Here is a 22,277-nt window from a genome sequence, read left to right as displayed (position 1 = left end):
CGCAGCATCACAAAGATAATATTGATCTGGAATTGACTCGAAAAATGATACAATTACATTTAAAACATTTATATAAATGTGGAATGATTAAAAATGATCAAAAGTTTAATCGAAACATCACATACTTGGTTGAGGAAACGGAAAGCCAGAAGTCGGGTTATACACAACTTCTGTTAATATTCTTGAATCATGTAAAATGCCTTCCCATCCCGCCCACACCGACCTCCTCCTCTCCCCCGATAAGCGGTTTGTTGACTCGCAGGCACAACTGCATGCACAAGCGTCCCATCTAGTGCACCTATTGTTCGCTAAATAAAAGTTAACGAAATAGAATAATATACGTGTATCTTAATGTTAAGAGTTAAAAAAATGAAATATATATATGTACCGGAAATATCTCTCTCAATTTTCTTTGTCAATTTGACATATTTGAGGATCCATCAAGCGATGTTTGTCGTATCATTTCTTTCGAAAATTCCATCATGCCTTCTAAAACTTCATGAAAAGAACCATGAACCGTCCTTGTTGAGTGTTGAAATCTTTGTTTCACTACTCTAAAACTATCATTTTGCCCAATAATTGTCAAAAAGATTGCCATCTTTTCGTCAACACTTGTATGCTTATTATCTCCCAACCAGCCTTGCTCTTTGAAATGATTGCATAAAAGTACAAATGCATCACGTGAGAGACATAACATCTCGTGACATTGCAAATTTGACCCGTTTATCAACTCTTGTGTGTATGCATATCCACTTAGTGCTGAATTGAGGTCTTTAATCCTTGTACTATTTCTTCGCCACATAAACCAAAATAGAATAATAAGGAATAACATTTCTTCCTCAAGATCCATAACCTCTGCGAATAGTAGATTGGAGACATTTTAGAATAACTATATAAGTATGAGATGTGACACACATCGTTCAATCTTCACTAGATTTATTCCGTTCACCTTATGACATTTATGTAACATTTGTCATCCACATATTATTATTGCATAAAGGTTTAAGTATGAGATGTGAGTAGATGCTAAAAATGTCAACATAACCAAAATGATACTAATATATAACTTTGAAGGTCAATAATCACTGATAAAAAACGACCATATTAATAACCAAATACAAGGAGTTCAAACATAAACGCAATGTGTGCTCACAAAGTCTCAGCAAACCAAAACAAGTACCAACTACAATATAATATCACTTAAAAACAACTAACAAGAATTTAATAGTTATGTTTCCTAAAGAACTACGATAACACAAAGAAATAACTATCACATGAACCCCTTGATACGTCTCATCTACCACATGAGCCCTTTGCTACATCCAATCGTTTTAACCCAATTGGCACACTTATTTGGTTTCAATTTCATCCATGCTTGTCGGTAATGATCATTTGGCTCGCAAAAGATGGAAAGAGCAACGTCGTACAATTCAACATCCTCTTCCCACCCAATCTCGTTCAACTTACCGAGGCAATCATCAAACGTAGGAGGAACAGGCTTTTCAGGCTGTTCGACTTTGTTATGTTTTTCAATCATCATTTTCAGAAGCCCCAATATTTCTTCTTCAACTTCGACCATCGGTTGTTTCCCCTTCTTCTTTTTTCCACTTTTGGGGTTGGACGAAGATTGAGGTGTCAACGAAATTGGTTCGTCTACCTACTGATTAACATCCATCTCTAGAGTGTCTACCAGAGGCTCGTCAAGTGGCATGCGTTCTTGTGAACTGGGACCCCAACTTTTAATTCAGTGGCCATTGTTCCCTCAAAAAGTTTTTCGCAAAGATCGGGATAGGGTAAACTCGCATTTTATAATTCTTTGATGTACCTATTTCTCTGTTTTTAGAAAATAAACTGTATAACTATATATACGAGTATAAACTAATGAATACGTAGATGAATTGAAGTAGTTAAAAACGATATAAATTAAAATGTGACCTTCGATTCCATCTCCCATTCCTCATCAGTCAATTTAAAAGTGTTAGTAGACGGGTCGTACACATTTCCAGTCTTGTTTCTTAGGATTAACCATGTGCCATATTTCCCCTTGAGATAGTCATAATGATTTTTCATTTGCTTCCGATCAACAATAAAGTTATGAGTTTCTTTAAGGGTTTCTGAAACTTTTGTCCATGAATTTGGTTTCAGATTCCCTCTTTCTCGCCCATCAACGGAAGACCCATGAATACAAGCTTCTAGGAATGTTTTCACCACGTTTAAGTTTTTCCAACTAATTCTAACTTGGGACTCACCCGTTTGATCCATTATACCTAAAGAATTAAAAAAAATAACACATATATATAACTCAATTTTTAACTACATAATGATAACATTCAACTACAAACCTAATAGAAGTCGGGTCCGTCTTTATATATGCTACATTATGATAATAATTTTCATTTAATTGTGCAGTGCAATTAATTAAAGATTTAACATACATTAAATTCACATACAAATAAATTTTCTAACTTAAATTATAAATATACAGAAATAAAATAGGACAATAAATACAAGCAAATAAGTTATCAATGCATTTATCAATAATTCATGTGAAATAAGAAAAGATACCTCTTTTGTGATGAAGGGAGCAACGATATAATTTGGATTGTAATGGTAAATATATAGAAGGAAAACTAGCTCCAATTTATGAGCAACTGTATAAGTTTTGCCGCCAATGAGAGGTGATAATGATCATGGGTGTAGTGGAGGAGTTTGGATAGAAATAGGGTAAAATTGGTAAAACAAGGGGGCTCTAAAAACCAACCATCATGTATTAAGTCGAATGAATTATTAAGTGGCTGAAGTATTAAAATATTGAATTATTAATTTCATTAAGTCGAAAGTAAACAGGGCTTTGAACATAGATATATCGTTTAAATTTGAAAGGATTTATATGTATAAACCTTAGAAATAGAAACGGGTATATAAATGTGAAAGGTAATCGTATCTTACACATAAGTCGTATGTTTGAATATGAAAAGTTTTCAAAGATATTTTGAAAATTTAGATATTTTGAAACATATATATGTGAAAGATATTTGTAAAGGGTTGATTATCTAGATCATATAGTTATGAAACGGTTTTCATAAGAATATGACATAGTTAATCTATATCGTGTATGAAATTTATATGATATAATAAAGAGATATTATATTATAAGAATTTCTCAACATGTTTATTTAGTTTAATCATAGTTATGTATCCCAGTCATTAATTGAGGGGAAGTACATGAGATTCATTAGTGCTTTGATATATCGTCATAGTTATGTATCCCAGTCATAATTTTAGGGGGAGTACATAAAATGATGGTGGTTATAATGATTTATCATCGTTATATTTCCTAGTCATAAAACTGAGGGGGAGTATAAAGAATGAAGAATCAAATTTATAACCATGTGTATATTAAAAAATTGTGTAAAGTACGTTTGCAAGTGATACAGATAAGCGTGCAAGTATAAATTGCAAGTGGTACGGATTCGGGAGAGCTCGTTTCGAGATTGTTTAAAAAAGATTGATCGTGGAAAAGCTAAAGAATTTCGGTAAGTTTTTTAACTTTTCAGGTTTAAGACGAAGATCTTGGAAAAGGTGAATTTAGAATGCCTACAGGTTTGGTCTTTTTAATTTTCATATTTCTAGGAAGTTGGTGGTAAATGTTGATCATTTATTCAGAAACTTTGACGAAAATTGAAGTTTAAAGTGTGCAGGTGTTAATTACGACCTCGTAAGATTGAGGAGCTTTCTGGTATTATTTCCATGCTTAAGAGTGAGAGGGAGGCTCATCTTGAAGAAGACGGTGTTTATGGGGATAAACTCAAGTTGATGTTGAAGAAAGGGGTGAAAAGAGATGCGGTGATACATTGATTGGCTCTTCTTCTAAGCAACAAAGGGTTTCTTCTTCTAACCCTCTTCCTTCTTCCCCTACTCCTTCTCTTGATGTTACTTCATCCGTTGACTTGCTTTCGGCTACCTCTGCTTCATTAAATACTACTATCTCTGTTCGCGCCCTTCCTTCCTCTGGTGCTTCTCCTCCATTTATTTTTAGTAGTATTATTCATCCTGATGGCCGTTACTTTGCTCCTCTTTCTAAAGACGACTTGTCTTATATGAGTGATGTTGCTCGTGAGAAAGTTGCCGAAGAATTTCTTGAGAATGATGCAAAGTTCTCATCTCATCTACTTATTCTCAATAAGCGACTGCAAAAAACCCTAATACTCTCTCCCCTATGGCGATCATCCTTCTTCTTCTTCCTCCAATTTCCATTCAGGTTGCGATCTAAAAAGCTTGTAAATACGTCCCTCTCATCTACTTTCTAGTGGGTTGATGTGCGTGTTTGAGCTTTATTCGTTTTTTCTTGGTAGGATTTTTTCGTTTTCTTTTTTCTTTGATCGTCATTAAAACCCTAGCTTCTTTTCGACTTTTCCTGATTATTTAACACGATCATTTTCGCGACTGACTCGTTTATTTTAGCTAGATACTACGATTTTGTTAAACAATTAAGGGGGTTTGATCAAATTTTAGGGTTTTTCCTGGGTTAGGGTTTTTTCGTTTTTCCTGCAAGTTGTTCTTCATTTAGTTATTTGTGTTGCCTGTTCTAGCTGCTTTTAATCCTTTTGTGTTGCTTGTCTTGAGAGAGGTGTTCTTTCATTTTCGTTACTATTTGGTATTCCCTGTATGAAGGATATACCAACCTTTGATCTTAAAGCATTGGATGAACGCTTTAATAGAATATTAAAAGATAATCTACCAATGTCTGGAAAGAAAAAAAAGAAGGGTGGTAGTCCTCCTAACGGTGGATCTCCAATCTCGGGAAAATCCGATGTTTTTAACAAGCAGGGTGAATCGTCTAATGTACCTATGGCTGCTGAAATGCATGATACTGACCAGAATATTATTGAAGACACAATCAATAAAGATGGCGAAATAGCAGGTGGTAGCATAAATACCACTAATAAAACTCCTGCTGATGCGTCGTCTAGTGAGAAGGAAGTTGAGGGAAGTGTTCCAGTCCCCCCATTGGCTGCGAATGCTGATATTCATATAGAAAATAAAACTAATATTGAAGAAGGTAATACCAAGAACCCTAGTCTGGGAGTTGAGTCTAGCCAAGATAATAAGCTTAAAAACCCAGCTCATGATAATAGTGAACCTCCAATATCTTATGCTTCTAAGCTAAAGGAGAATACTGTTGCAAGAAAAGTTAATTTCAGGCTTATGGAATCGCATGAGGTTGTGGAAAATGTGGATATTGTTATACCTAAGGAAGCTGTTCGACAAGTCCAGTCGAGATTTTCCAATGTTCTTTATGGCTATTTTTTGGGAACTAGATTGGCATTCCCTGTTGTTGAATATTTTGTCAAATCTGCATGGGCTAAAAAAGGACTTTCTAAGGTTATGATGAATGCGAATGACTTCTTCTTTAAATTTAGCTCAAAGGAGGGTATGGAAAATGTTTTAAAGGATGGCCCATGGCTAATTCGTAACACTCCAATCTTTCTCAAGACCTAGTCTGCTACTGAAATACCTAAGAAAGATGAAATTAAAACTATTCCGGTTTGGGTTAAAATGCACAACCTGCCCTTGGCTGTATACTCGGATGATGGGCTAAGCCTCTTAGCGTCCAAAATTGGTACTCCTAAACTACTTGATAATTATACTGCAGCAATGTGTGTAGAGTCATGGGGTTGTAGCAGTTATGCAAGGGCAATGATAGAGATAAATGATGATAAAGAGATCAAAGAGAACCTTGTAGTTGCTATCCCACATTTGGAGGGAGATGGCCATGTTAAGGAGACGATTAAAGTAGAATTCGAATGGAAACCACCGAGATGTTCCACTTGTTGTACCTTTGGACATGCATTGTCAAACTGCCCTAAGCGAGTGCAACCTGTTCCTATTCCTAAACCGAGTATAGATAATCAAGGATTTCAACAAGTTAAGAAAAAAGCAAAACAGGTTTTCCCTCAAAAGAAACCTATACAAAAAATTGAAGTACGTACCTAAAGCTAATGTTAATGTGGTTAGCTCTTCGGGCACGAAACCTATGTCGACTCCTGTTCCAACCAGCAACTCCTTTGGAAGTTTAAATGAGGAATATGAGAAAAACAAGGAAGTTCCCAATCAAAAAGCTAATAATACATACAAAGTGTATGTCGATTAGGATGGTGATGAAGTAATTGATATCATTGAAACTGAAACCTCAAAATTCATGGCTGCGAATACGGATGCTAAAATTACTGAGGGAGCAAGCACTCCCGGACAAGAGGTTTCTAATGGATAGTATCGCAACATGGAATATAAGGGCGTTGAACTGCCCCCTGAAACAAAATGAGGTTTGTCAGGTGGTTGTAGAAAATAAGCTGAATTTTTGTGCTATTTTGGAATCTCATGTGGATGTTTCGAAACTCTTTAGTGTGTGTAAGAAGGTTTTCAAATCTTGGGATTGGACATCCAATGGGTCTTGTTGTGATAAAGGTACTCGCATTATTCTAGGGTGGAATTCTGATCTTGTAAGTGTTATGGTTTTAGCACAAACAAGTCAAGTAATGCACCTTCAGATTATCTATAAGGCTGATAAAAAAATGTTCTTCTGTTCGATAGTATATGCGAATAATCATTATAAGGACAGAAGGGAATTCTGGACGAGTTTGTGTGCCCACAAATCGGTCGTTTGAGATGCTCTTTGGGTAGTTATGGGGGATTTTAACTCGTTCCTCTACCTCCAAGATAATTATTATGGCTCTTCATCTATTAGCATTGGAATGAAGGAGTTTAAAGAATGTGTTGTTGAAACAGAACTTATAGATATTAATAGTTCTGGATTTCATTACACATGGACTCAAAAACCGAAAAAAGGTGTTGGAATTCTAAAGAAAATTGATAGAATTATGGGGAACATGCAGTTTATAACTGATTTCCCATCTTCTTATGCCATTTTTCAACCTTACCGTGTTTCTGACCATACCCCTTGTGTTCTGAAGCTGCCTTCAGTGGCTAGATACAGACCTAGGCCTTTTAAGTTTTCCAGTTTTATTACGAGCAAATTTGGGTTTTTGGAAGCTGTAGAGAAAGGATGGAAGCAGGAGTTTAAGGGGTATAAAATGTTTTGTGTTGTCAAAAAGATCAGAGCCCTTAAAACTCCCATGCGCAAGCTCTTACTTGAACAAGGTAACCTCCATGCTAGTGTCACCTCCTTAAGGAATGAACTTGATGAAATTCAAAAGGAAGTTGACAATAATCAAGGTGACGAATCTCTTCGTGAAAAGGAAATGACCTGTCTGGAAAAGTTCAAAGTAGCTTCGTATGATGAGGAATGTTTTCTGAAACAAAAAGCAAAGATTGACTGGTTAAATGCAAGTAATTCTAATACAGCATACTTTCATAACACTGTTAAATGTAAAAACCATAGAAAACGAATTAAAATGATAAAAAATGCTGATGGCCAGGTTTATGAGGGTGAAGCTGTCAATGATTCTCTTGTTACGCATTATACTAATTTCCTTGGTGTTGAGCAGCATGTTGAACCGATTAATGCTGATTACTTGTTTACTAATGTTTTGGATCCTCACGTGGCTTCTTAAATGGTCATTCCTGTTTCTTTGGAGGAAATTAAGGATGTTATGTTCTCCATTGGTGACAACAAAGCTCCTGGTCCAGATGGATTTACCTCTGCATTCTTTAAGAAATCATGGAGAGTTATTGGCGATGAAGTGAGTTCAGCAATACAGGATTTCTTTGTGCATGGGCGCCTCCTTCAAGAGGTTAACCATACTATCCTTGCTCTTATTCCTAAAGTAAGTACCCCTGCTACTGTGTTCGACTATCGGCCTATTTCGTGTTGTAATGTGATATACAAATGTATTAGCAAAATAATTACAAATAGAAGTAAGCCTGGCCTTGATACTCTGGTTAGTATAAACCAGTCGGCCTTTATACCTGGAAGGAAGATATCTGACAATATCTTGCTCACCCAGGAACTCATGCACAATTATCATCTTAATAGAGGCCCGCCTAGATGTGCATTTAAAATAGATATTCATAAGGCTTATGATACTGTCAGCTGGGATTTTTTAAGGGAAAATCTAGTGAAGTTTGATTTCCACCAAACTATGGTTAATTGGATTATGGCGTGTGTTACTAGTGTTTCCTATTCTTTGAGTATTAATGGTGATCTGCATGGATATTTCAAGGGTAAACGTGGTTTAAGGCAAGGTGACCCCATGTCACCTTACTTATTTACACTAGTTATGGAGGTTCTTTCTTTGCTTTTCCAACGAGCTTCTTTGGAGAACCCATTTAAGTTCCATGCTCAATGTAACAAGCAAAAAATTATTAGTGTTTGTTTTGCAGATGATCTGTTTCTGTTTGCTAGGGGTGATATTAATTCAACTAAGACCCTTATGGACGTTTTGAACCACTTTCAAAGGATTTCTGGCCTTTCTCCGAGTCTTACAAAGAGCACAGCTTTTTTCTGTAGTATTGCTGATCATACCAAGCAAGCAATTTTAGCCATTATGCCATTTGATGAAGGTAAGCTTCCTGTTCGCTATCTAGGTGTGCCGCTTATCTCGACTAGACTAGGTTACAAAGATTGTAAGGTTTTAGTTGAAAGAATGGAAAAACGTATTGATGATTGGAAAACTAAAACCCTTTCTTTTGCTGGAAGACTCCATATTATCAACTCGGTTTTAGCTTCAATGCACATTTACTGGGCATCGATCTTCATTCTTCCTGCTCGAGTTATTAAAGAATTAGAACAAAAAATGAGAAACTTTCTATGGGGTATGGGACCTGGTGGGAAGGTTAAATCTAAAGCTTCGTGGAAATCAGTGTGTCTACCAAAATATGAAGGCGGGCTGGGAATCAAAAGAATTTCAAATTTTAATAAAGCACTCATCACTAGCCATATTTGGAGCATTGTGACTGATAGGGAATCGTTATGGGTTCGGTGGATACACTCCTATAAACTAAAAGGTAGAAACTTTTGGGATGTTACTCCTTGTGGATCAATGAGTTGGGGATGGAGGAAGATCCTTCTATTACGGGACACTATCCGCCCTTACATATGGAAAAATATTGGGAATGGTCTATCTACTTTGGTATGGAATGATACTTGGAATGAGCGCTGCCCCTTAAGGAACTTCATCTCTACTAGAGACATCATGCGAGCTGGCTTTCGATTAGATTCTAATATTACTGATGTTCTTAGTAATGATCAATGGACCTGGCCTCAAGAGTGGTATAATACTTACCCTGTCCTCGATCAGATTCATCCACCTATGGTTCATCATAACATTCATGATCGAACTGTTTGGAAGGATTTGGATGGAGTGGAGCAGGAGTTCTCTGTTAGCGAGGTTTGGAATGATGTTCGGTATAAACAAGATAAAGTACCATGGGTGAATAGTGTGTGGTTTTCTACATGTGTACCAAGGCACGCGTTCCATCTATGGCTAGTTTTTCATAATAAATTGAAGACCCAAGATAGATTGAAGGCTTGGGAAGTTGGAAGTGCCACAAATCTCAACCTCATGTGCTGCCCTTTTTGCCAAAAAGGAATAGATTCTCGCTCACATCTATTTTTTCAGTGCTCTTTTTCTTTGCAGGTTTGGGGCCAAATTAAACATATGGCAAACATGTCAGCAGTTGTGGAATCATGGGATAGTATTGCAAGATGGCTAATTTCTAGATCTAGCTCTACTCAGAACTCAGCTGAAAGTGTAATCGCAAGACTCCTTGTGGCTGCTGCCTCATATTTTTTGTGGCTCGAACGTAATTCAAGATTGTTCTCTAATACCAAATGCTCTGAAGCTCAAGTAAGAGAAAAAATCATGACCACCGTGCGCCTGAAGCTTCTCTCACTCAAGTTTAAGGCTACCAGTAGTAATCGTCAGTTATTGAAGATATAGGACATCCCTACGTCCAACATATTACATGCTTCGGATTAAGATCTAGGAGGAACTGTCTCATGTCTTGACTAGTTCTGAGTTTTGTATGCGTGACTCACTACTGTTTGTAGTTTGATATCTTGTCTAGTTAACTTGTTAAATATATGGTATGCCATATATTTTTTTGATTGTGACAACCAGTCATATTATTTTGTACCTAAATAGTGATTATTGTTAATGTATCATCAGGGGTGACGGCCTTTTCCGAAAAAAAAAAGAGAACTCCCCAGCTCCATTTTCTTCACTAAGGAATGGTTCTACCATTGTTCCTAGTCTTGCCTCGGAGTTCAATAAGGGTTTGGGTTCTCATACTTATGTTCCTCCTTCGGTGGGTCGTCTTAGGGATGATGCTAGTCATCCTGCTCATGCTAGGGCACTTGCTAAGGCCATGACCCCTCTAATTTTGGCCCTCGAGCATGATCATAGGTCCTTGGATGATCTTAATGATAAGCTTAATTTGTATGCTTATCATGCTGTTGTTGTGGGTGCTTCTTATCGAGGATGCGCAGATGCTAAGATTGAGGAGCTTTCTGGTATTATTTCCATGCTTAAGAGTGAGAGGGAAGCTCATCTTGAAGAAGACCGTGTTTATGGGGATAAACTCAAGTTGATTATGGAAGAGAATGATAAGGAGAATGCAAGGCTTTCTTGTAAGTTAAATTCTAAGAGCATTAGCTTGGGAGAGAGGGAGAGGGAGCTCGCTGAGTCTCAGGCTGAGGTAGAGAAACTTAGGGGGGAGCTTGCCATGGAGAGGAGTATGAGGGAGGAGTTGTCTGATTCTTCCTATAGAGGAAAGGATTTTATTGATGCCTTTCCCGACTTGTTTAGGGGACTTCTTAGTCACTCGGATGTTCTTTCTCCCTTTAAGTTATTTAATCAGACTTCTTTGTTAGCAGGGCTGTGTAAGGGTAGCATTAAGGTCTTTAGGTGGATAGAGGAAAATGCAAAAATGCATTAACTCTTGATTAAGCAAAATATTGTCTGATATACTCCTACCTGGGATAAAGGCTGATTGATTTGAAGTAACCAAACTAGCTAGATCGCCCTTTATTCTATTTGCAATGATTTTCGTGATACATTTAAAGATGACATTGCATAATGAAATTTGTCTAAAATCAATAATACGAGTAGGAGAAGTAACCTTGGGGATTAAAGAGATTACCGTGTGGTTAACTTCTTTAAGAAGTTTCCCACTAACAAAGAAATCCTTCACAGCATCAACAATACTATCGCCAATTAAATCCCACGTTGCTTTGAAAACACCAACTGAATATCCATCAGGACCTGGTGCTTTATCATCCCCTATGTCAAGTATGGCCCTTTTAATTTCATCAGTAGACACATCTAGGACCATCCTATTAGCTTGATCAACAGAAGGCCGATTAGTAAATAAATTAGAAGTATTAAGAGGTAACACTAAGCCTGGAGTACCCAAAAATTGCTTATAATGATTTACAAAAGCCATAACCACCTCATCCCCACAAAACTGCTTCCGTCATCATTCATCACCAAATCAATTCTATTCCTAGCCTTATGAGCCTTAACAACTTTGTGGAAATAAGCCGTGTTAGAATCACCAACTCGTAACCAATCAATCTTAGCCTTTTGTTTCAAAAATCTTTCTTCATCAATAATAGCTTCATTAAAAGCTTGTAAATAAGCAGCTTGTTCCTCACGAAGCAAAACATTCGTTGGATCTTTATCCAGCTGAGATTGAACCCCCTTGTCAAAAAGCAGTTTTCGAAATGGGCTCTTTAATGCCTTGAGACTCTTAACAACTTTAAACATCGGGAATCCTTCCACCTGTGAATTCCAAGTAGACAAAACAACCTCCTTAAACTTTTCATGATGAGTAAGAACATTCGAGAACTTAAACGGCTTTGGTTTAAACTTCACAACTCTAGGAAAACATAAGATAGCCCAGGCATGATCAGATATATGATACGGGTGAAATTGTGCATGTGCGCCTATAAACACCTGAGAGAATTCTTGATTCGCCATCACCCTGTCCAGCTTCTATAAGGCACCATTCAAACCCCTCGGTTTTTTAGTCTAAGTATATTCTAAGCCACTGCTATTCACATCAGTGACTTCCAGCTCATCAGTGCACTCTCTAAACTGGTGCATATCCGTATTGATCTTAGAAGACCCCATTGCATTATCATCCAAGAAGACTGCAACATTAAAATCTCCTAGCTAAACCCAAGGCTTGTCCTTAACAAGCGTTTTATGGACAAGTAGATTATGCGCATAATAGCTCCCCTCTCTGTATATATAAGTTATGTGCATAAATAAAGGAACAAAACAACATTTTACGATCTTGCTTGAAAACAACTTGAGTATGAATCACTTGATCAGTTTAAGCCAATACCATAACATCGACAACATCATGATCCCAACCTAAAATGATTCGAACTCCCTTATGACACAAATGGACATTAGATGCCCAAGACCAATTTCGAAACACTTTATCACATACTTTATTTAGATGGGATACACTAACATGTGACTCTAACATAGAACATATACATAATTTATTTTCATTAATCACACAACGAACCTCATTTTGTTTTGGGGAGAGATTCATTCCTCTTATATTCCACGATGATATACTATACATGAAGAACCGTTTGTCCGGGAATGCTTGCCCCCTCAGTACTAGCATAAACTCATTAGTCTCGTTATACACCTCCTCCACATCATTATCCTCATCCGAGTCATCCCATGGTGCTTTTCTACGTCCAGAGATATTTCTACAAATCCACCCTGTACGAAGTGGATGACCTATTCACTTTGACAGTTTTACGTGAATCTGTCGGAAGAGGAGGTTTTGCTTTATAAATAAAATGTGGTTTCGACTTGCTAAGCTTCACACCTACAAATTCTTTTTCCTGTTGGACAGCTTAATTACCTTTTGGTTTTTTCCTTGAAACCTTGACAAAACCCTCCTCATCTTGAGTTATCTCGACTTCAGTAGTCTTTTTCGGTGCTTTAGAACATTGATCACTTGCATGATTAAACACCTTGCATGTATCGCAGCGAGGAGGCTTCCATTGATACTCACTTTATATAACTTGCTTGGAAAAGCCATCTCCAACCATACTAGGAATCCCAACAATTAGTTCAAATTTTATATCATTTTCAGCATCCAGTTCAATTAGGGCCAGTGCATAACTACTACATCCCCATGATTTAGTACACATGGAGCACGTATAGTCAGCCAAAGCAACCGGTCTTCCAATTTGGGACCGGTTGATAACAAGCGGTACATTATGTAGCTTAACCCATACAGGCACCTTCTTGACTTCAAACACACGTAATTCAGGAGTCCAATCATTTAAGAAAAGAGGAACTGAACGAATTAACCACGGTCCAAGTTCCAGAACTTTTTCCATCCCCGATTTTTACTCAAATTTAAAGAAGAAGAAACCAGATGAGTTCATCATAATACGCTTAAACCCGTATTTAGCCCAAGCATTCATCACATAATTTTCCACAACAGGATAAGCAAGACGTTTTCCAAGAAAATAACCAATCAAAGTATTCACATATTTAGCTGAGACAATAGCCTCTTTCGGAATAAGTAAATCAATGCCTTCAATATTCGAGTTTACTTTTAAAGAACGGAAATTTACCTTCTTTTTGATAATAGGCTCAGGTTGCACAACTTTAGCATACGAAACAGGCTTTTCCATATCAGCCCCTAAAGGGCAATTTACTTGCTTCAGCAGCTCTCCCGTCGTTCTGATCATTAATATCCAACTCCTTTCGTGACAAGCCATCCATGGCCGAGATAAACTCAGGTTCACTATCCTTTGTATGATCAACAATAGGCTCAGGAGCAGGTGGCATCTGATTATTAATCTGAGTCGTTGAAGGATTGGTCGAATCATTAACACTATTTGACACACCAGGATCATTATAATCAACCCCAGCACTAGGTGAGAACATGTAAGTGTTGTTCATATATATATATATACACAAAATTTTCTTATTTCGGTAAGCTTTAAAAATAGTCTTTTACGAACTTCTGAATAAACTAGTTCAAGTTTCTATATATAAGGTTTTGAAAAAAAATATCTTTCGACAACTTATGATTTTATAATGTTTCAAATGTGAATTAATTTTAAAAACATGTGATACAATGCATACTTTAAGGGTTGTCACGGTTTTGCAAAAAATAAGTTTGTCGGGTACCAAAGCTTAGATGTGGAACACTCACATACTAACTTTTTAATTCATATAATTCATGGAGCCTAAACAATTATTCATTAAACAAAAAATATCAAAAAATATAGTATGTTAAGTGTTCCACCCTAAGCTTAGGTATCGGGCAACCTTATATTCATTTTTCATATATACATATATATATATATAGAGAGAGAGAGGTTGGTATTGTAAAACAAGTATTAAATTGTTTTACTTTAATACTTGTTTTATTTACCTAAACCCTATATATATATATAGGGAAAAGGGAACCTAAGGCTATCCGACACCTAAGTTTAGGTGTGGAACCTCTCACATACTAATATTTTATTATTTCTTGTTTAATGAATAAATGCATGGGCCCCCATGATTTTTATAGATTAAAAAAACAATATGTGAGTGTTCCAAACCTAAGCTTGGATATCCGACAGCCTTATATTCACATCCCATATATATATATATATATTTGGTATGCATATGTGAACGGATATAACTTTATGTGAATATTAGTTGTATGCGTATGTGAACAAATGTCATTTTATATGAATATGTGATTATCGTACGAGTGTGAAGTAAAGTAATTTTATTATGTTGACGACACTTCAACATTTTTGAGGTGTGCATATATCTATGTATTGTATGCTAGTGTAAACATGTGACTAAATGCAAGAATATATTTGTACTTAGACGTAAATGTTTAATAAATATGAATAAATGTAAGATCTCGTTACGGAATTATAGAAATTATATTGATCTAGTGTTATTTTTGGTGATGATTCATCGGGAAAAACTGAAAATAATGTTCTCTTTCATAGTTGCATTCGGCTTCTAACATTTAGGAGAGTTTCATATAAATCTGCTGGATATATTTCACAATAACCTTACACATTATGTAAGTAGTCTATAGTCTTATTTGATTTGAAGTATTGAAATAAAACGGTTTGAAGATACAAAGTCAAAGGAGAAAGCGTTTTGCATAGAGCTTTCGGTGTGGATTCAGCCGTTGTCGGTGGTGGTCCATCTACCACTTATTCTTGAGAAACAAATGCGCACTTTTCTTTGCCTGCTAACAAATATCTCTTTGCTCTACCATTTGATGTTTAACATAAGGAAATCATGTATCATTTTAATAAATAACTTAATTTTATTTTTAAAATTTAACACCTGTGGTTTGGATTTAATGTGACAAATTTTCTTAACCACAATCCATAATCATAATCGTTGAGTGAACTTATATATGGAAACTATATGTGTTACTTAACGTAAAGTAAAACTATGATGTCAGACGCTAAGAAAATGATTTATTAAAAACTAAAAATTTTAAATATGGTTAACGAATAAAATGTTTGTTGACAGTAATAGAAACTTGTGAAGTCATTAAAAATTTGTGGGAAAACTCATTAAGAACACTCAAAATTCTCATGTTTTTCTCCTCTCTATATAAACTCATAAGAAACTCTCAAATAAGAAAAAACGCAAATACACACAAAACCCAAATCTCAAAATATTCTGTCAAAAAGACACAAATTTCATAATATCACTCAATTACTTATGCATCCAAAAATCATCCTTTTCTCTAGTAATGTATAAATCTAGCATCCGAACAACATCATCTTTTTCGAATTTATGGTATTTCAAACAAAAATCCACTACTTTTCTTCTTTATGTATTTTGATTTTATTAACAAAAAGTCACCAACTTTATATCATCAAGTTTTCAAACTTTTACGTTCAAAAGTTCCTAAAATATATTTTATTAACATAAAGTAATGATATATCATTTTAATAAATTGCTTAATCTTATTTTTAAGTTAACACCCGCGGTTTGGTGTTGTTAACATTGTGGTTTGGATTTAATGTGACAAATTTGCTTAGCGGCAATCATTAATCGTATTCGCTAAGTGAACTTATATATGGAAACTATATGTGTAACTTAACGTGGAGTAAAACTATGATGTCGAAAGCTAAGAAAATGATTTATTAAACACTAAAATTTTCGAAAACAGCAAACAAATAAAATGTTTGTTGACAGTAATAGAAATAAGTGAAGTCATTAAAAATTTGTGGGAACACTTATTAAGAACACTCAAAAGTCTCATGTCTTTCCCTTTCTCTATATAAACCCATAAGAAACATTCAAATGGGAGAAAACTCAAAAACACACAACACTCAAATCTTAAAATATTCTCTCAAAAATACACAAACTTCATAATTTCAGTCAATTATTTCTCCACCTAAAAATCATCTTTTTCTCTAGTAATCTATAGATCTAGCATCCGAACAACATCATCTTTTTCGAATGTAAGATATTTGAAACAAAAATCCACATCTTTTCTTATTTATGTATTTTGTTTTTATTAACAAAAAGTCACCAAGTTTTTATCAGTCAAATAAGTTGGATGACATTGTTTCCTTTGATTCCGAAAGCAAAAGGTGCTTCAACAACGAGTATTATTGGTAGATTTGTACTTGCAGTTGCGGTTTACTCATATGGTAAGAACGGAATAAATGCATGTTTGGTAACCATACACGCCCTCCTGACACACTCAAAGATACAATTATGGAGAATGTTGTTGGTGCATGTTTCTCGGTGACAAGAGCATTCTAGATATGTGATGTATATTTATATATATATATATATATATATTCAAGTCTTGTAATTACCGTTTGTCAATAATATTACCTTGGCATATTTTGTTGTCATATCGGGACCCATTTAAGTTTATATGCTTGTTTATAATTTATGTTTTGCAGGTACTTAACATGAATATAGACATTACATGTAAAGAGTCATTAAGTTAATATTGTATATGCGTTTAACATCAGTTGAAATATTATCTTAATGTACTTCCAAAGGGAAGTTAAGTTAATTGTGTTTCTGCGTATTAACAGCAGGAGAAACATAAACTTAATTAATACTTCCAATGGATAATATAGACGATGTTGTCTCTGCATATTCACAGCAGTAGAAGCGTTGTCGTAGCTAATGTAGTTTTTGCGTATATTTACAGCAGTAGAAACAATGGCTGAGTTAATGTTGTTTCTACGTCTTGACAGCAGGAGAAACATTAACTCAAATATTCCTAAGTGTTATTTGATGGTTATTGGGAACGAGCAAAAGTTTATTTGTGGAAAGAACACTCAAGTTGATTTGAGAGTTTCCGAGGAACAAACAAAAGTTTGCTTGTTCATAAGAAGTCTCGAATGGTTTGAGAGTTTCAGTGGAAACAAGCAAAAGCATGCTACACAAGAACTCTCAAACAAGACCAAAACCCTAATGGGCTTGACATGAGAACACTCAAACCCAATGGATTTGAGAGCTCTTGGTCTTTGCTATAAATAGGGTGTGTGTGTATGTGTGATTCTCATCAAGAGTGTAAAGAGAGAAATAAGCAAACCTAGAGAGAGAAAACCCAAGAAACACGCACGGTTTGATCTTGTGGGTGGTACTCGAGTCACACAGGAACTGCAAACACACACCTGGTTGGACGACTCGTAGACTGTAGATTATCACGTTGGTTGGTAAGGTGCGTCCAGAGAGTCGTTTCACTATAGTAACCAAACATGAGTGTTTATATTCACGCAAAAAAGGTATATATTTATATATAGTGTTATATATATATATTCATAAAAGGTAGATATAAAAACCGTGGGTTATCTCTAGGAATTACGTACCTCGACATATCCTTAAGTTAGAGCCGAGGGACTTACAACTGATATCAGAGCCATAGGTTTTTAACAACCTTGGTTCGAGATTGATCATGGTTTGGGTATCCTGTTTTTGCGTTTTTCTAGGTGGAGATCGTTTTCGGGTTTGTTTGAAATAAAGGTTCAAACTTGATGCCAAAATAAGACATATCTCAGTCCTAAATACTATTTTTTCAATGTTTCATTGTTCAAGTAACAATATTGGGTTCTAGATCTGAGAAGGATTGAAAAATTGGTATTCTCGTGTTTTACGTGTTCTAAGTTTGCGTGTTACAGTACAGTCCCTACATTTGCGTGTTTTCAAACTTTTGTGTGTTCTTGTGTGATTTGCACATTTGTTTTGAGAGTTCTTGAGTTTTGAGAGATCTTGAGTTTTGAGAGTTCTTAAATTTTTAGAGTTCTAGTGGGTTGCGTGTTTCTTACACTCTTGCTCGTTTCATTTTAGTGTTCCCAAGTTTCCGGGTTCCTATGTATTTGCGTGTATATAGGTTGAACCACATATACAATGGCAACAAATTATCTTAACCAATTAATACTAATGGACCATGGGTAATTCACCACCCAAAGTGATGATCAACCAATACTTTTCTTGGAAAGGTCGATTTGAATCCTTTATATAATTCACAGATATTATAATGTGGACTTGTATGACCGAAGCATAAAGTGCCTCAACATATGAGGACAGTGGTGTGAACAAAGTATATGCTTACCAAGATATGACTGAATCTATTAAAAAAAATTGTATGAGGCAAAGAAAAAGACACTATCATGTATAAAAATGTCATTGCTACAAGAAAAATTACATTTATTTCACGGATTCTATAAATCAAAAGAACTTTGGTTAGCATTAAAAAATCACTATGTAGGCGATGAAACACTTAAAAAGAATCGTAGAGACCTTCTAAAGTATTAGTATAATGTATTTAATGGGTTAAGAAGTGAAAACTTAGATCAAGTAATTACAAGGTATTATCACTTGTTAGCAGAGTTGCAAGCATTTGAGCTTAACTACTCTTAAGAAAAAAAAGTCGAGAAATTTTTTAGTTCCTTGCTGGAAAAGTGGAGTAATTATATTATCACTTTGTAGGAAAAAGCAGATTTCTCTGATATGTCTCTGATAGTTGCTATGTTTAGGGGATAGGAAATAAAACTAAAGAGGAGGGAAGGAGGATATAATAATGCTCAGATTTCCGGTAGGCCTATGATCAATGTAAGTCCAGGTTCCTCAAAAGGAATCACAAGGGCATTCCGGAGTGAAGATGTGGACTTACAAAAGATCTTGTTTGACTCTAAGGGAAACATATGTCTTGTTTCAAGTCAGAGCGACAATTTAGGAAACCGTTGATATCCTACCTCTAGTGTTAGTTCCATGTCACACCCCGACTAAGGCGGAAAACTCGGGATACGACGCATAGTACACTCGTCATGGATGTTACGTTGAGTAACTACATGAATACTTAAATAACACAAATTTCATAAATCCAAACATAAACATTCAACATAAAGTCAAGATTCAAATAAAACATAGATAAACTCCCACACAGGGGAATAACACATAGGCATAGTGCCATAGTCTAAACATATAGAAAACATACCAAAGCATAAGATATGCAGCTCCAAAACCCTAGTCTGATCTGCTACAAGTCACCATGTTATGCACCTTAGCCACCTTTAATGCGGTTCACATGCTCACCTGAAAGGATACTCAAAAGTGTCAACACAATCGTTGGTGAGTTCATAGGTAAACAAGTATCAAGTTATGTGCCAGGTCGAAATATCATCAAGATCCACACAGCAATATGGTTATTAACTTACTTATGATAACAAGAATCAAGAATGTCTATGCCACAAGCACTTACTGTATACCAGGCCTAAGGTGCAAGTATCGAGTATCAAGTATCTGGTGCCTCCAACTTCACCATAAGTATCAAGTATCAAGCATCTCCAACTCCACCACAAGTATCGAGTATCAAGTATCAAGTATCACAGTGCACATCATACAGTACAGTCGAATAGCCATAAATGATAATAGACACAAAGGCACGAGTATCCTTCCACCCCAAAACGTATAAAAAGAGGGGCTACGAAACTCACCTGACTGCTAGCAACAAGATCAAGCTATACAAGATATTAGAAAGCAAGTAACCGATATGCAACCAATCTGTTACAAGTTATCGCAATCAAGTATTCATTTAATATAGGTAAACATGCTCATAACGTGTCGCCAAGTGTTGACTAAGTTGTCCAAAAGCATACTAGTTTGACTTTGACCACATTTTACAAGTTTGACCAAAGTTGACCAAATTGCGAGTTTGACTAAGTTGACCAAATAGACTAAAGTTGACCAAAATTGACTAAACCGACAAAAGTTGACCAAAGTTGACTAAAGCGAACAAAGTTGACCAAAGTTGACTAAATCGAAGTAGTAATTGAAATCTGAGGTCTCAATTGAAAGTTCAGGTCTTAAATTGATTTTGGGGTCTTATTTCACTAAAAGACAAAATTGAAATTGATAGGCTAGGCTAAATTTGAGAGACTAGTAAATCTGGGGTCTTATTTTGAAAATGCAAGGTCACAAATCAAATACGAGGTCACAATTGGAAATGCGAGGTCACAATTGAAATGCGAGGTCGTAATTGAAAATGCGAGGTCAAAAATTGACAGGGTCGCAAACTGGGCTGATCTTCCCCAAAATTCATTCTAGAAAACCCTTATCGTTTCTTTCGATCTGGAAGGTGTTTTGAACATCATATTGTACTTTTAGACCCACAAATATGATACAAAGACAATACTAAAGTCGGAAACTCTAAAACGGACATAAACCCGAAAACCCATTTGAACAAAGTTTATAAAAAGGGTACACAAATTCTTATATCTTAAGATTTGTTAACAAAATCACACGAAACAAAAGGTTATGTAGAGTAGTTGGTATTAAGTAAAAAAGAAAACACCCTAATTCTCTCTCACCTATGGCGATTCTGTTCTTCTTTTTTTTTCCCTGATTTCGATCTTAATTGCCTTGTAGATATGTCCCTCTCACAATCTGCGTGTCCTTTTGGTTATGTGGATTGTTGAAGTGCAGGTCTGGGGTGGTTTAATTTCGTTTTTAGGGTTTTATTTTCTTATTTTCGTTTGCTCTTCTCCTGGTTTCGACTTTTGTTAATTAGGGAGGTTTTGATCGCGGCTAATGAGATTAGTTTAGCTAGATCTAGTGAATCTTCTTAATTGATTTAGACATCGTTGCTGTGGAGTAGGGTTTGGTGTTAGGGTTTTTTTGTTTCTTTGCTCGCTGTTCTTCACGTAGTATACCAGAATTGTTTTTTTCGCTTCTTGTGTCTGCATGGTTTAACGAGTTATGGAGGGATCGAATACTGCTGCTAGAGGCTCTGTCCCTGGTGGTGGATTAGAAAGTAAAGTTAAGAGAATTGATGGCAAAACGATAGCTCGGGTGAGAGGTATCTTGAAAAACCCTAACCCTAAAAAAGGGTCGGGATCCAAGGATGCTAAGAAGGATGCTGTAGCTGTGGATGGTAGTGGTCATAGTGGGGTCAATAAGGGTGTGACTGGTGGTAAGACCAGTCAGGCTACTTCGGTGCCTTTGGCGAAAACCAATAATGATAGTGTGGGCAATAATGAAGAGGTTGATGAATATGGTGTCGTTAAGGGTATGCCAAGAACAGCTGATGACGAATTAGTACATCAGCTAGGTCATGAGGAGGTTTCAAATAAAGATGCTAAGGATGGTCATGCAATGGGGGATCATAGCAAGAAAATGGATGAACCTGTAGTGAGTTCTGAGGTGGATGTTGTTAGTGATTCTAATCAAGGTGCATTTGTTGATGCTAATAAGGGTCAATCTTATGCAGCGAAACTTAAGGTTGGCTCGATTAAACAGGTGGTAAATTTTAGGAAAATTGTGAGTATGGTTACACATGAAGATGTTGATGTGGTGTTGCCAAAAGAATCGGTCCGAATCATACAAGATAAGTTTGCTAACACCATTGTAGGTTATTTTCTTGGTACAAGGCTTGCATATCCAGCTATGGAATACTTTGTTCAATCAAATTGGGCTAAATTTGGGTTACAAAAGGTAATGATGAATGCAGAGGGATTTTTCTTTTTTAAGTTCTCGGATAAGCAAGGGGTACAAAATGTTCTTGATGGAGGACCAGGGTGATTCGAAATATGCCTTTATTTTTAAAGACCTGGTCTCCTTCAGCGAAATTGAAGAAAGAGGAAATAAAGGAGATAGCAGTGTGGATTAAGATTCATAACGTTCCAATTGCAGCTTATTCGGAAGATGGCCTTAGTATGCTTGCTTCCAAATTAGGTAATCCTAAATTGCTAGACTCTTATACGAATTCTATGTGTACTGAATCATGGGGACGGAGTAGTTATGCTAGAGCACTAATAGAAATTTCAG

The 22,277-nt window shown here is 36.0% G+C and overlaps 2 protein-coding genes across 2 annotated transcripts; both read left to right on the top strand.

The window, feature by feature from the left end:
- Positions 1 to 6,686: 6,686 nt before the first annotated feature.
- Positions 6,687 to 7,574, top strand: LOC122583113. The gene has a single exon (XM_043755574.1). The coding sequence runs from the start codon at positions 6,687 to 6,689 to the stop codon at positions 7,572 to 7,574; it is 888 nt and encodes a 295-aa protein (XP_043611509.1).
- On the top strand, positions 7,575 to 10,899 carry LOC122583015. The gene is made up of 2 exons (XM_043755487.1): positions 7,575 to 9,886; positions 10,131 to 10,899. Exons 1-2 carry the CDS (start codon positions 7,575 to 7,577, stop codon positions 10,897 to 10,899), a joined length of 3,081 nt encoding a protein of 1,026 aa, XP_043611422.1.
- The last annotated feature ends 11,378 nt before the right edge of the window (positions 10,900 to 22,277 follow it).

Source organism: Erigeron canadensis, chromosome 1 (genome assembly GCF_010389155.1).
Source record: "Erigeron canadensis isolate Cc75 chromosome 1, C_canadensis_v1, whole genome shotgun sequence".
NCBI classification, from domain to species: domain Eukaryota; kingdom Viridiplantae; phylum Streptophyta; class Magnoliopsida; order Asterales; family Asteraceae; genus Erigeron; species Erigeron canadensis.
Note: the sequence above shows the minus strand (reverse complement) of the source record. Positions and strands in the feature narration are given on the sequence as shown.

Excerpts from the sequence above, each read along its gene's own strand:
- LOC122583113 (XM_043755574.1), top strand. The coding sequence starts at position 6,687 with ATGGGGGATTTTAACTCGTTCCTCTACCTCCAAGATAATTATTATGGC.
- LOC122583015 (XM_043755487.1), top strand. The coding sequence starts at position 7,575 with ATGGTCATTCCTGTTTCTTTGGAGGAAATTAAGGATGTTATGTTCTCC. Across the intron at positions 9,887-10,130 it reads GCTACCAGTAGTAATCGTCA|GGGTGACGGCCTTTTCCGAA; the intron begins GTTATTGAAGAT and ends ATGTATCATCAG.